Source organism: Pipistrellus hanaki (assembly GCF_964339955.1).
Source record: "Pipistrellus hanaki genome assembly, chromosome: 7".
NCBI lineage: Eukaryota > Metazoa > Chordata > Mammalia > Chiroptera > Vespertilionidae > Pipistrellus > Pipistrellus hanaki.
The window spans coordinates 41373080-41387967 of record NC_140509.1 but is presented as its reverse complement, the minus strand read 5'-3'; the positions used below and the strand labels follow the sequence as shown (position 1 = coordinate 41387967).

Below are 14888 nucleotides of genomic sequence, written 5' to 3'. Positions count from 1 at the left end.
AGATTGTCTGGTTTGTGTTGACAACCACCGTACTACCGTACCATATACAGGTAATAAATTTCCTTTATTTTCATTTAACAATAAATGTGTACCGTATTCTTCATGGAAAAATAAGACATCCCCTGAAAATAAGACCTAGAGCATCTTTGGGAGCAAAAATTAATATAAGACACTGTCTTATTTTCGGGGAAACAGGGTAGTATATGCCTAGCAATGAGTGAATAATAATTCACTTGCTACACAATCCATATTTTAAGAAAAGGGATGCATATATAGTATTTATTAGAGGAGTACTTAAGTTAAAATTGATAGAAAAGAGAAGACAAATTTAATGTGTATTTTATCAGTGAGACACTTAGGCAGTTCTCTGTATTTTTGCTTAGTTCATGTGTCAGGCAGCATTGTGGAGCTTTCTATGAAGCTGAAATTCAGATTTGCAGTATTTCTTTTCAACATAGAATATAATATGCTCAGTCATTCTGGGTCTGTGATTTTAAAAAACAACATTTTTTTCTTTTTGATTGATCATAGCTATTACTGAAATAGCTGGTAACATGTGACATGGTGCTATAATTTAGACTAAAAAAAATTATATTGTGAATTACATTCGCTCAGTTTAAATTCCTGTTTCTATTCTCCAAGGCATCTTTTGTACTTCTTTTTCTGCAGAAACAGCTTCTTAATGTTCCTTCACTTTCCCAGGGGAAAAGACGACTTCACAGTCAACTTCTTGTTCGAAGTATACACAGGGAACTTGTATATAAAAATAGAGGGAAAATAAGATTTAGAATCTCCCAATACAGGAAATGAAAATTTTATTCCATTTAACCTTTTAACAAGTGTGCTTTACACATACATCGTGGGGTCAGTATCAAGGTGATTAAAATTTATGGATATGCTGATGATTTGGGTGATTCCAGATATTTAGATTTGATGCCAACCCCTAAATAAATCATTTTCCCCTCTCTTCTTTTGTAGGTAAAATTAAGCCATATAATAATTCTTGCGATCATTAGATAACAAACAGGGCAGAGAGCTATATGTGTAATGATTTTTCCTATTAAAATCCACTTTCCAACCTATTCAACTCGTGTTTACACAGGCAGTTCTTCAAATAATGAATTAACTATCCATTTAGAATGGTCAGGTTGGATCAATTTAGAATTATTCGTCGACTTAGTTTACTATATGGCCTATGGACAGTTGTAGAATTTCTTTTTCTAATTAACAGAATTTGGAAAATGAAACTTGTACATTTTTAATAGCTTTATTGAGGAGTAATTTCTTGAATACTATCTAATAAAAGAGTAATATGCAAATTGATCATCACTCTAACATACAAGATGGCCTCCCACATGTGGTCAAAGATGGCTGCCCCCATGTGGACACAAGATGGCCACCACAAGATGGCCCTCAGGGAATGGCAGTTGTGGGTGATCAGGCCAGCAGGGGAGGGCAGTTGGGAGGGACCAGGCCTACACAGGAGGGCAGTTGCAGGCAATCAGGCCTGCAGGGGAGGGCAGTTAGGGGCAATCGTGTCTGCAGGGGAACAGTTAGGCGTAGATCAGGCTGACAGGGGAGTGGTTAGGAGGTGATCAGGCTGGCAGACAGATGCGGTTAGGGGCTATCAGCCAGGAAGGCAGGTGAGCAATTTTGAGCCAGCAGTCCTGGATTGTGAGAGGGATGTCTGACTGCCTGTTTAGGCCCAGTGGGATTGGCCCTAACCAGGCAGTCGGACATTCCTTGAGGAGTCCCAGATTGGAGAGGGTGCAGCTGGGCTGAGGGACACACACCCCTGTGCACAAATTTCATGCACCAGGCCTCTAGTTTAATATAAATGGAAGTAGTAATTTTTAGAAATTTATGTAAATGGAAACATACAATATGTCTTCCTCTTGCCCCCATCACTTATTTCCATATTAAATTTATACGTGCACCAGTAGTCCATTTCTTTGTATTGATGAGTAGTATTTTATGATGTAGATAGATCACAATTTATTTACCCATTCACCTGTTGATGGACATTTGAGATGTTCCCAGTTTGGGGCTATGAGAAATAAAGCATCTATAAAAATGTGTATAAGTCTTTTTCTGGACATATTCTTTCATTTCTTTAGGATAGGGGTTGGCAATTTTTTTCTTTAGAGGACCAGATGGTAAATATTTTAAACTCTGTGTCTGGATTATCTCTTGCATTGTGAGCCAAAAATGCCAGGTTAGTAAGGCATTGCCTGGGCAGTGGTAGGAATCACTTCATTGCTTCCCTTCTCTCAGGTACCACTGACCTGTGCTGCCTCCAGTCCAATTTCTGAAAACTGTTATATCACCCTGCATATGTAGTTGTTTAGCCAGTGTAGGGTCTGTTTTGCCTGGGAATGGAAAATTTGTTTATACATTTTTAATGTAATTATTATTTCCCCCCCAATTTTAACGCCTTTGTATTTAAAACCAATATGCCTGGATATGTGAGTATTGTGTTTTCATATTACATTTATGCCATAGGATTATACTTATGCCATAGAATATATAGTTCCTATACAAAGAAGGGGATGAGTGACTGTTGGATTCCCTAGTAGCTTATCTCCTAAAATACTCACCTATTTATACAGGAATATTAAAATGTTAATGTAGCAATGAATGTTATACACCTAAGTTAGGAGACAGTCTCACCCTCTTACTGATTGCTTACGTTTGTTTTTTTTCCTTAGTGTTTTTTATATTAAGACCTTTTATATTATGAAATATAATATACATATAGAAAAGTACACAAAACACAAATGTAAAGCTTAATGAAATTTCATGTATGCAACACCAAGGAAGAAATAGCATCTTAGATACCTCTAGCATGCCTCTTTCTGATTCACAAACTTCTTCCTCCCACCAAAGATAACCACTATCCAAACTTCTGTGATTTTGCTTCCTTGCTTTTCTTTATACTTTTGTTACTTAGATTTGTATATCTAAACAGTAGGATTTGGTTTTGCCTGTTTTTTTTTTAAATAATGTTTATTTGATTACATGACAAGTTTTAGTTTTCTTTTATATAAAGAGGCTTTTTGGAAATAATTTTGCAACTTTCTTCCCAGTATAGTTACTTGTTTATATTTATACTTGGGAACTTGAAGCAAAATAAACATTAGTCTTGATAGATTCTCTCCCACCCCTACCCCCCAACTTTTATTACTACTTGCCCAAAATAGCTTCCTTGGTAGCCACACTATAGAAACTATAAATTGTAAGCAAATATTTTGGTACTTGTTAGCTTTTGTATAAAGGTTATGTTAATGTTCATGTAACTTAAGGGCAAAACAATTACCTGATACTAAATGAGTCAGTGTTTCTTTTAATATATTCATACACATACATGCATCTATCAGTGCTGAATTAACGCCTTACTCTGGGGATTTAAAATGTGATTGTTATGTTATACACAAGTACCCCTTCATCATAAAATGGTGCCTATTATTTGACAACAATTATGTATACAATTTGGCAAAATAACTTTTTGAATGGTAAAAACATTTTAAAAAATCTCATTTAAAAATGTGAATTTGTGTTCTCAAAGTATTTTATGCAAGCAGGCCTTAAATATGATTCATGTTAAAACCCACTCTAATGGTGGTGGTAATATAATTTATGGTGAGGAATAATTGATACATGAATGAGAAAGGACAGTATTCAAAAAGTGAAATATATATGTGGTATGTAATTGATATATTTAAGAAATTTATTGTTTAGGAAAGGTAGTTATTAGATAGGCACGTAAGAAGTAGGCGAGCATAATAGTATTTTGGCAAGTTTCCTGAAATGTATATGCATAATAGTAATTAGAAGCATACTGAGTTTTAAATGTCAGCCTTCTTTTATTCATTTCTTTTTCTAGCATCTACTTGTATGAAGAGTGACTATTCTTCTAAGAGGGGTTTATCAAGGTTTTTGTGAATATTATATAGGAAATAAATTACCTCTGTTACATTTAACTAACATTAAATTTATGATACTAGCAATGATTTGTGAAAGATTTAAAGTTTTGTTGGTTGAATTAATTGATCAGTTGATGCTAAGCAATTCTCCCATTTTTACAGTTGAGATTTGGGACAATTTCTATGCTTTCTACTCACATCCAGTGAACAAAATGTTTTTTTTGTCATGTTTATAATCTTCAGCAACATGCTAAAATGAATTACTAGAAGTATCACTTATATTCTAAACTTAAATGTTTTTTTGCTAAATTGGTTTAATTCAGATTGTGCTTATCAGCTATTAACATTCTTTTAGTGGCCATTAATGCTTTGTAGGCCTTTAAAGAATGGGAACATAGGTTGTTCCCAGGAGACTGAATATCAACATTATTTCATAAAGTCCAAGGTGCTTTGCGAGTGTGTTTTCTTAGTCTTAGTCTTAGTCTTAGTCTTAGTCTTAGTCTTAGTCTTAGTAAACTGAGTAAGTTGGAGGTAATCACACAGCCACCTTACAACATCAACTGGTGATAATGATTATAAGGTACCATTGAGTATTGTGCATTATAATTTCAGAGAAGTTTAAATATGAATAAATGCATACCTTGGAATTATTGAAGTAGGGTTTTGAAGTCATTAACTAACTTTAAAAGGACAGCTATGATAATGTGTTCAAATTTTCTATGATTAGACATGGTACACTGAGAATTTTCCATTTGATTTTTTTGAGTTTGCAGTTATTTTCTTTTTTACTTTAGATATTATTCATTGTTCCATTTTCAGATTGATGTAATAGAATTTACATTCAACTGAGATATAATTTTTATCCCATCTAATAAAAGAGTAATATGCAAATTGACTGTCACTCCAACACACAAGATGACTGTCCCCATGTGGATACAGATGGCTGCCACAGATGGCCAGCAAGGGAGGGCAGTTGGGAGGGACCAGGCTTTCAAGGGATGGCAGTTAGGGGTGATCAGGCCGGCAGAGGAGGGAAGTTGGGGGTGACTGGGTCTGCAGGGAAGGGCAGTTGTGGGGGTGAGGACCCAGGCCTGCACGGGAGAGCAGTTGCGGGGTGGGGGGGCAGCCCTGCAGGGGAAAGCAGTTAGGGGTGACCAGGCCTACAGGGAAGGGCAGTTAGGGGCAATCAGGCCGGCAGGGGAGCAGTTAGGCATCAATCAGACTGGCAGAGGAGTGGTTAGAGATGATCAGGCTGGCAGGCAGAATCGGTTAGGGGCAATTAGGAAGGCAGGCAGATGAGCAGTTAGGAGCCAGCAGTCCTGGATTGTGGGAGGGATACCTGACTGCCCGTTTAGGTCCAATCTTACTGGGATCAGGCCTAAACAGGCAGTAGGACATTCCTCAAGGGGTCCCATATTGGAGAGGGTGCAGGCTTGTCTGAGGAACACACCCCTGTGCAAGAATTTTGTGCACCTCTAGTGTAATATAAAAGGCTATTAACTTTCACTATCTAGATTCAGAGATGCATGTTGGCCTAATTACTTTGGGTAGGGGTATAGGAAATTTTTATTTATTTATTTATGTAGAACAATGTTAAGTCTGATGTTGTGTCCATTTACTCACAGTGTCCATTAGGAAAAGATTTGTGATAATAGGTCAAATAAACACAAGGATATTTAATTATGCTCTTTTTCTACCTTGCACCGTTACTTACACATTCCACAAGCACAGTTCTAATGGCAGTATTTCATCATTCACAATGTTTGCATGCAGTTTAGAATGATGGACCTCTTTGCAGTAGGAATAGGAAGGGAGGGATGATGCAGGAAAGGTAACCATTATTTTTTTTCTAAGCTTTATATAGTTTGATTTTTATTTTCATGTGCATTTATTATTTTTATAAGAAATAAGTACATCGCTGAAACCGGTTTGGCTCAGTGGATAGTGTCTGTCTGAAGACTGAAAGATCCCAGGTTCGATTCTGGTCAAGGGCATGTACCTTGGTTGCAGGCACCTCCCCGGTAGGGAATGTGCAGGAGGCAGCTGGTCGATGTTTCTCTCTCATTGACGTTTCTAGCTCTCTATCCCTCTCTCTTCCTCTCTGTGGAAAATCAATAAAATATATTAAAAAAAATAAAATATATTAAAAAAGAAATAAGTACATCTTTAATATATATAAATATATCTTATAAAATATTATTTCATATTGCTTATATGGAGATAGTGCATTTGGCATTCTTCATGATCCATTCCAAATTTTCTTTGGATTTTCATCTCCAACTAAATTATCCCTAATACAAAGAGTAGATAAGTATGGCTAGGCTAGCCATACTTATCTACTCTTTGTATTAAGTCTTCTACATTCTCAGAACTTGCCTTAATTTCTCCCTCTGCTTTACCCACCCTTCAAAGCCAATCCCAAGTCCCACCTATTTAAATGTTTTCAGCTCCCTTCATAGTAAGTTCCTCTTATTCACTACTTTGCAATGGCAAATACCTGTACAAATAGCACTTAGTAGGGTTAATTATTTATGTGTCTGGTTTTCCTATTAGATTTTGGGACCTAATTATTTAGGATTGTATTTTATTCTATAGTGCTAAGTATAGACATACAATGAGTGTGTTCTGAGTCGAATCCTTATGTATTTTTAAATATATGTATTACTTTATTTAATGCTTCCCCAGAGACACTACGTAGTAATTTTTCTAGAATTAATAATATTAGACTGTTTTACATTTGTGTTTTCATTCTCAACATGTATCCACTATTTTCTGAAGTATAAGAATTATTTTTTTGCCCTAGCCAGTTTGGCTCAATGGATAAAGTGTGGGCCCACAGACTGAAGAGTTCTGGGTTCAATTCTGGTCAAGGACACATACCTCCATTGTAGGCTTAATCCCAGGTCCTGGTTGGGGCAAGTGTGGGAGGCAACCAATTGATGATCAATATTTCTCTCTGTCTCTCCCCTCCCTTTCACACTCTCTAAAAAAATCAATGAAAAAGTGTCCCTGGGTGGGGATTAAAAAAAAAAGAAAGAAAGAAAGAAAGAAATGTTTCTTTGCTGCTTATTATCCCATAGTGCAATAATTGTCTAAAAGACAATAATTGCATAGATATTCATTTTTTTACTGTTTTATTTTTCATCTATTATATAATTTTGATGATTAGGCAACCTTACATTTAAGAGTATTTTTTAAATAATGCATTTAATTTTTTGTAGGTTGCTTCCTCAGAACGTTGGACTTCTTTATGTTGGAGGTTATGAAAGGCCCTTTGCACAAATCAAGGTATGATTGTTCATTTTCCAATATACTTTTCCTAGATGTACTTTACTTGTTCAGAATTCACTAAAAATCTGCAAGTAACCATCAACATATTAAAAATATTCTGTTTGTGAACAATGACTTATATTTGCTTTTGCATATCTCTGCTGAAGAAAGTAATTCAGTTTTGTAAAGAACTATTTAAATATTTTTGCCCGTAGTAGAGTTGATTTTGATGAAAGTACTTCAGCGATTAGTTAAGAAGAGTCAAATTTAGAGCCACTAATTAATCTTTTAGATTACTCCTTTTGCCCTTAAAATTTTGAAAGTTTTATTGAGGTAATTAACATATAAAAATATACATATATAAAGTGTACAATTTGGTAAATTTTGACATGATTACATTTCTGAAATCATCACTCTCAAAGTTTCCCTGTGCCTCTTTAAAATCCTTTTTCCTCTCCTGCCTCTCCTTTTTCCCTTTTAGTCCTCAGATGACCACTGATCCAATTGTGTCATTATGGATTAATGTACATTGTTTAGAATCTATCTCTGTATATAAAAGCCTAAGCAGCTGGCCAGCTTGGCTGGTAGCAATGATGTGTGCTGACCACCAGGGGGGAGATGCTCAATGCAGAAGCAGAAACCACAGGCATAGAAACATGGAACAGACTAATGAAGAGATTAACCAAAGGTCTTATATGTGTACTAGAGGCCTGGTACACGGGTTTACCTCAGTCTGGCCTGCCAGGATCTGGCTGAAACTGGCTCTCTGACATCCCCTGAGGGGTCCTGGATTACAAGAGGGTGCAGGCCAGGCCAAGGACTCCATTGGTGCATGAATCCATGCACCGGGCCTCTATTCTATACTAATAAAAGGGTAATATGCTAATTAGACCAGACATCTTCCAGATGTCCTTTTGGACAAAGCCATGGTTGGGGGGGTGGGGCAAGACATAGGCAGTTAAGGGCGATCAGGCCACAGGCAGAGGCGGTTAGGGGCAATCAGGTTGACAGGGGAGTAGTTAGGGGCATCAGGCCAGCAGGCAGAGGCAGTTAGGGGCAATCAGGCAGGCAGGCAGGATAGCGGTTAGGAGCTAGCAGTTCTGGATTGTGAGAGAGATGTCCTCGATTAGAGAGGGTGCAGGCTGGGCTGAGGGACCTGCCCCCTCCCATGCACGAATTTTGTGCACTGGGCCTCTAGTTTTATATAAGGGAAATTATACAGAATTCTGTGCGCCACCCTTCTTGGCTTATTTCAGTCAGCCTAATTATTTTGGGATTCATCCATGTTGTTCCACTTATCAATAGTTCAATCCTTTTTATTGCTGAGTAGTATTTTATTATGTGGTTAATGCACAATCTTTTTATTCTTTCATCTGTTGATGGACACTTGGGTTGTTTCTGCTTTTTGGCTATTTAAAATAAAACTACTGGGAAGATTTGTATACAAGTCTGTGTATGGATATATAGTTTCATTTCTCATTGATAAATACCTAAGATGGGAATGACTGGGTTATGACAGTTGTATGTTTAAGGAGCTAACAACCTGTTTTCCCACCAGCAGAATGTGAGTGCTAGTTTCTCCACATCCTCATCAACATTTGGTCAGTCTTTTTAAATTTAGCCATTCTTGTAAGTATGTGGTGGTATTTGTAGTTTTAATTTACATCTTCTCATGTGCTTCTTTGCCATCTGCATATCTCTAGTGAAGTGTGTGTTCAAATCTTGCCATTTTAAACTTGCTTTTTTGTTTTCATGCTGTTGAGTTTTGAGCATTCTTTGTATCTTGTAGATGTAAGTCCTTTATCAGGTATGCAATTTACATATATTTACTCCCACCAACACCATACTATCTTAATTAATGTAGCTTTATAATATGTAACACTGTCAGGTAGTATAAATCCTCCAACTTTGTTCTTCCTCAAAGCTGTTTTGGCTAACCTATAGGTTCCTTTAATTTCCATGTGAATTTCAGAATCATCTTGTCAATTTCAATAAAAATGCTGGCTAGAATTTTTATTTGGATCATGTTGAATCTATAAATCAGTTTGAGGAGAAATGACATCTTAACAATATATTGAATGTTTTAATTAATATAGACTATATATTTTTCCATTTACTTAGATCTTTACTGTCTCTCAGCAATATGTGTTGGTTTCAGTGTTTTGGTCTTGCAAATTTTAAAATGAATTTACCTATAAATATTTTATATAAATATTAAAAGTACTTCAGCTTTAATATTTGCATTGCTAGTATATAAAGATGATTACATTTTGTTTTTACTTTAAATCCCATAGTTTTATTACACTCTATTAGTTGTAGTAGCTTTTTGTACATTTAATATGATTTTCTTTTTTTTTTTTTAACACACACACACACACACACACACACACACACAACAATGTGGTTAAACCTCCTCAGTATTAAGTCTCCTGAATATTCAGGTTAAGCCTATTCTGAAAAATTCTCCTTTTTCAAAACATAAGAATATATGTCATAAATGCAGTGGAAAGAAATTTAAACTCACACATCTCACATTCATAGGAGAAAAGCAGATCAATCATGGAGACAAAAATTAAATGTGAAGAAAAGTCAGAAAGTTAAACAAAATACAAATTTTATAGGCCACTCAGAAAACATTAACAGAAAGCTATAACAACAAAGAAAAGAGGATGATCTCAAACTTTTTTCTAAATAACTATCTTGGATATTCATAATATCATTTTTCCTTGCAAGAAGGTGTAGATGAAATCTATGATCAACCCTCAACTACATTACTAAAAGAAATTTTTTTTCCTGTTAAATGCTTTCCAAGATCAGGAACAAGACAAGAATGTCTATTCTCATCATTTCTATTCAACTCTGTATTGTAGGTTTTAGCCAGTGTAACAATGCAAGGAAAAGTAATAAAAGGCATCCAGATCAGAAAAAAAAGAAAGAAAACTATCTTTATTAGATTACATAATCACTTATGTATATAATCCTTTGGCCCTAGTTGGTTTGGCTCAGTGGATAGAGTGTGTGCCTGTGGACTGAAGGGTCCCAGGTTCGATTCCAGTCAAGCACATATGCCCGGGTTGCAGCCTCCATCTCCAGTAAGGGGCATGCAAGAAGCAGCCAATCAATGATTCCCTCTCATCACTGATGTTTCTATCTCTTTCTCCTTCTCCCATCCTCCCTAAAGTGTGTGTGTGTGTGTGTGTGTATGTATATATATATAAATATATATAACATTTTACTTAATTCCTATTTCAAGCTGTCAGAAGTTTTTTGGAAGTCCCTAAGTTTGGAGGGGGTTTGTTTCTGCCTATCTTTGAATAATACCTTTATCTTAAGAGAGTGTGTGTGTGTGTGTGTGTGTGTGTGTGTGTGTAATATTATTCATATTATTTATGGTTTATTTTTAAAGATAACTTAAAGTTTAAGCAATAATTTACATTTTAGATCTGCTTTTCTATGCTGTTTTCGAGAACATTTCACAGTCTAGTAAAAATATTAATGTTATTCTCATAGGTTTCTAGTCCTGAAGGCTTCACTTAGCAGCCAACATCCATAAAACCAAGAGGGATTGAAGCCTGTCAGCATCACTTTTAATCAGCTCAAAGGTTGTTATGAACAGTCTCAAGGCCACAGGGCTGTCCTCCCCGCAGGGCTTGGTATTAGTTGCCTCTTCAGTTCTGACAGACAAAGAAGTGTGTGAGACTGCAAGGCTGAGTCAGACAGTTTCCACTTTGACACTGCAGAACAGCTAAGAAATGTCTTCTGTATTTTAACTATAAATTCTACACAGCTACCATATGTGAAAAGTAAGGAATATAACCATTATTCTGAGGCAGTTATTTTTTAATCAACATAGTAGTTTTCCCTTATTCACGGGGGATATGTTCTAAGACCCCTAGCAGATGTCTGAAAATATGGATAACACCAAACTCTATATTTATTGCTAGAGGCCTGGTGCACGAAATTTGTGCACTGGGTAGGGGGGGTGTATCCTTAGCCCAGCCTGCACCCTCTCACAATCTGGGACTTCTTGGGAGATGCTCACCTGCTGGTTTAGGCCCAGTCCTCCTCGGGCCTAAGCTTACACTCACACATCCCTCTCACACTCTGGGGCTCTTTCAGTCCAGGACCCTCAGGACCCCTCGCTCCTTACTACCTGCCTGCCACAGAGGTAGGAGAGGCTCCCACCACCACTGCTGCACTCACCAATTGTGAGCCCAGCTTTTGACTGAGCAGGAAGGAGGGAAAGCCACTCAACCAGAAGCTGGCTTGCTGATCCTTAGTGCTGGTCTTGCCCCCCCATCCACTGGTCATTTAGGAAGGTCATTCTTGCCTTGACCCTCACAGCCCCAGCTTTGTCTGGAAGGTCATCCAGAAGGACATTTGGCTGTTTGGTCTAATTAGCATATTAGCTCTATATTATATAGAATGTTTTTTCCTATACATGCATGCAAATGATAAAATTTAACTTCTAAATCAGATACAGTAAGAGATTAACAATAACTAATAAAAATAGAACAGTTATAATAAACCTATATAATAAAAGCCTAGTATGCTAAGTGTCTGATTGTCCAGTTGTCCAGTCATTCGGTCAACCAATCAAAATGTAACGTACGCTAATAAAAGAGAAACATGCAAATTAACCATCACTCTGCTATGCCTACCAGCCAATCAGGAGGGAATATGCAAATTAGATGGAGAAAGATGGTGGCCACCCAGCTGCTCCATGTGGGGAGTGGCCGGGTTGGGCAGGAGGCCTGCTATGAGCCCGAGGACGGGAGTGGGGGGGGACGGGGTGAAGGGATCTATAGGAGCGGCACTCTGGTAGTGGATACAGAGTGGATATGCTGGACAAGGGATGGATATCGTGTCCTGGGCAGAATAGAGTGAGAAGTTGTAAGATTTCATCATGCTACTCAGAATGGCTTACAATTTAAAACTTATGAGTTGTTTTTTTCTGGAATTTTCTATTTAATATTTTTGGACTGGAGGGTAACGAACCATGGGAAAACAAAACTACACATAAGAGAGACTACTGTGCGGTTGAGTTATTCCCTGCTCCGGAGCCTGGTACTGTCTGCTGAGAGCCTGGGTGCCGTTAGTCTCCGTGTCATACCGTAAGCTTCCTGAAGCTTGACGTTTTAAAAGTCTCTTTTACAGCCAAGGAAATATGATTGATATTTGTATTCATATGCATATGTAATAGATGTAAAGAAATCATGATCTCTTCTTTATTTTTAATTTCTTTTGGAAATCTCATCATATCATCCCTCAGAATTTTTCAAGTAAAAAGGAGTTAGAATATTTTTTCTTTAAGGTATATTGAACTTAGATGATTATTTATTACTTAAAAATATTTTTGAGATAACAAATAACTAATTCAGTTTAATTTTTTTAATCCTCTCCTGAGGTTATGTTTTTTTGTTTTTTAGAGAGAGAGGAGAAGGGGGCATGGGGGAGGGAGGAAGGGAGGGAGGAGGAGGAGGAAGAGGAGGAAGAAAGGAGAGGAGAGGAGAAGGGAGGGGAGGGGAGGGGAGAGAGAGATATCAGTTGTCTCCCCTGTGCACCACAACTGGGATTGAACCTGCAACCTCTGGTATACAGGATGACGTTCCAACCAGGGCTTATTCAATTTTAATTTTTGGGTAAATTAATTTTAAAGATAAACTATTTTTTTTGAGTTTCATCTATTATGAAATACTGGGAAAAAAAGGAAAAACTGGTTTGTTTTGTTTACTATCTTTTAGAAAATATGTGACTTATTAGGTCAACACTTTTTTACTAATATAAATTATATAACATTCATATTTTAAATCTCTAAAGTATCTGAAGTATTTCATCAGATAAAGATGCTGTTCCCTAGAATTTCGTATTCTAGTTTAGTGGCTTGCAAACTTTTGAACATGACCTGTAGGGCTGTAAGAAATGTTTTTCCATTGCAATCCAGTATATATATATATATATATATATATATATATATATATATATATATATATATATATATATATATATATATATTTTTTTTTTTTTTACACACACAAAATGTAAAACCAAAGGCTTAGAATAAATGTGATGCGATAGCTGTATTTTCTGTTCTGTTTATTTGCCAGTTAGTTTGGTTTTTAAATGCTAGTCTCAACCCACTGGATTAACTTCTGTCTTGGAAAATGGGTCACGACTCAAGGGTTTGGCAGACATTGCTGCCGGGTAGGACTTGTCCTGCCATATGCTCTGGCAGGAGAATGCCATATTCACGCAGCCCAGATGATAGTGGAAGCTTTCCTGCTCCTGAGCCGATGATAGCCCTTGAAGTGGCTTTGGAGGGGAAGAAAATGATGAAATGTCATAGTTCCTGGGAAGAGGGAGGAGGAAAGTACAGGGAAATATAAATGAGAAACAAATGAAGATGTTTTATATAGAGGGAAAAAAAATCTGTTTTCTGTTTAAAAAAAATCCTAATTCTTAAGAACAGAAGGGAGCCTTCCACGCCTGCTCTGTCTTCCAAATGATTCTGTGTATTTTGAGGCTAGAGAAATAAGTAAAGGTAAGATCTCCTCCCTTAAATGAAAAAAGTTAGAAAGAAATGGAGATGAGTGAGAAATTGAGAGAAAGCAATAGAATCAGATCTTGATTTGTGTGACATACTTTATGGCTAAGTTTCCTGTAGTACTATAAAGAGGCAAATTTTCAGGTCTCATATTGCAGTGATAAGGGTGAATGTGGTTATCCTTTTGTTGAATACAGATTCATAAAGCAAAAGAAATTAAAAAACAACAACAAAACAAGTCCTAGTGGAAGCTTGCTTCTTCTATGCAATAACTATTATTAAGTTTCTGACATCTTTTTATCCTGCACACTAGTTGACAGAGTGCTTCAAGGTCCCTGTTGGGCTCTTAAGTGAGCCCATATTCTAACTTGAATGCACTGTTTACAAGTCATATAGTAATTGCAGACGAGGGTTCCAAAAGTGTTCTGGAATAGTGGTTCTCTTGCCATTTTTACCAAAGTGCTTTTGGCAGTATTAATGTCAAAATTGAGTAACATTTGAAACCTATAGTCATTATTCATATCTTCACATCCTTAGGAAACTTAGCTACAAGATTATAAGCTTCATAGAGGCTGAGCTGTGTCTTATGCACTGCCTGAGAGATAAAAGCACTAAACATTTAACATTATTATTGAAGATTGCCTAAAAAAGCAAGTGGTATTTTTAATTTGAGGTATAATTGACATATAACATTATATTAATTGCAAGTATACTACACCATGATTTGATATCTATTTACATTATGAAATGATCATCACAATAAGTCTAGTTAACATCTGTCACATTACGTAATTACAAAAAATATTTTTTCTTGTGATGGGAACTTTTAAGGTGTATTCAGCAACATTCAAATATGTAAATACAGTATTATTAAGTATAGTCACCATACTGTACATTACCTCTCCATGACTTTTTGTTTAATTGATTTTGTTTTGAGAGAGAGAGATCGATTTGTTGTTCTACTTATTTATGCATTCTTGTATGTGCCCTGATTGGGGATGGAACCTGTAACCTTGGCATATCTGGACCATATTCTAACCAACTGAGCTACCTAGCCAGGGCATGACGTGTGTTTTTTATGTAATTGGAAGTTTGTACGGTGTGATGCTCCCACACGCACACTCATTTTACCACTCCCCACCCCATCTCTG

General features: G+C 36.6%; 1 protein-coding gene across 3 annotated transcripts in view; it reads left to right on the top strand.

Moving 5' to 3' along the window:
• RNGTT (RNA guanylyltransferase and 5'-phosphatase) overlaps nt 1–14888 on the top strand; it is a 181622-nt gene that overhangs the window by 134126 nt on the left and 32608 nt on the right. For all 3 annotated transcript variants that reach the window (XM_084890442.1, XM_084890441.1, XM_084890440.1), the window contains one exon: nt 7145–7211. In XM_084890442.1, the coding sequence (XP_084746568.1) occupies nt 7145–7211 (67 nt within the window). The remainder of the gene's footprint in view (nt 1–7144; nt 7212–14888) is intronic.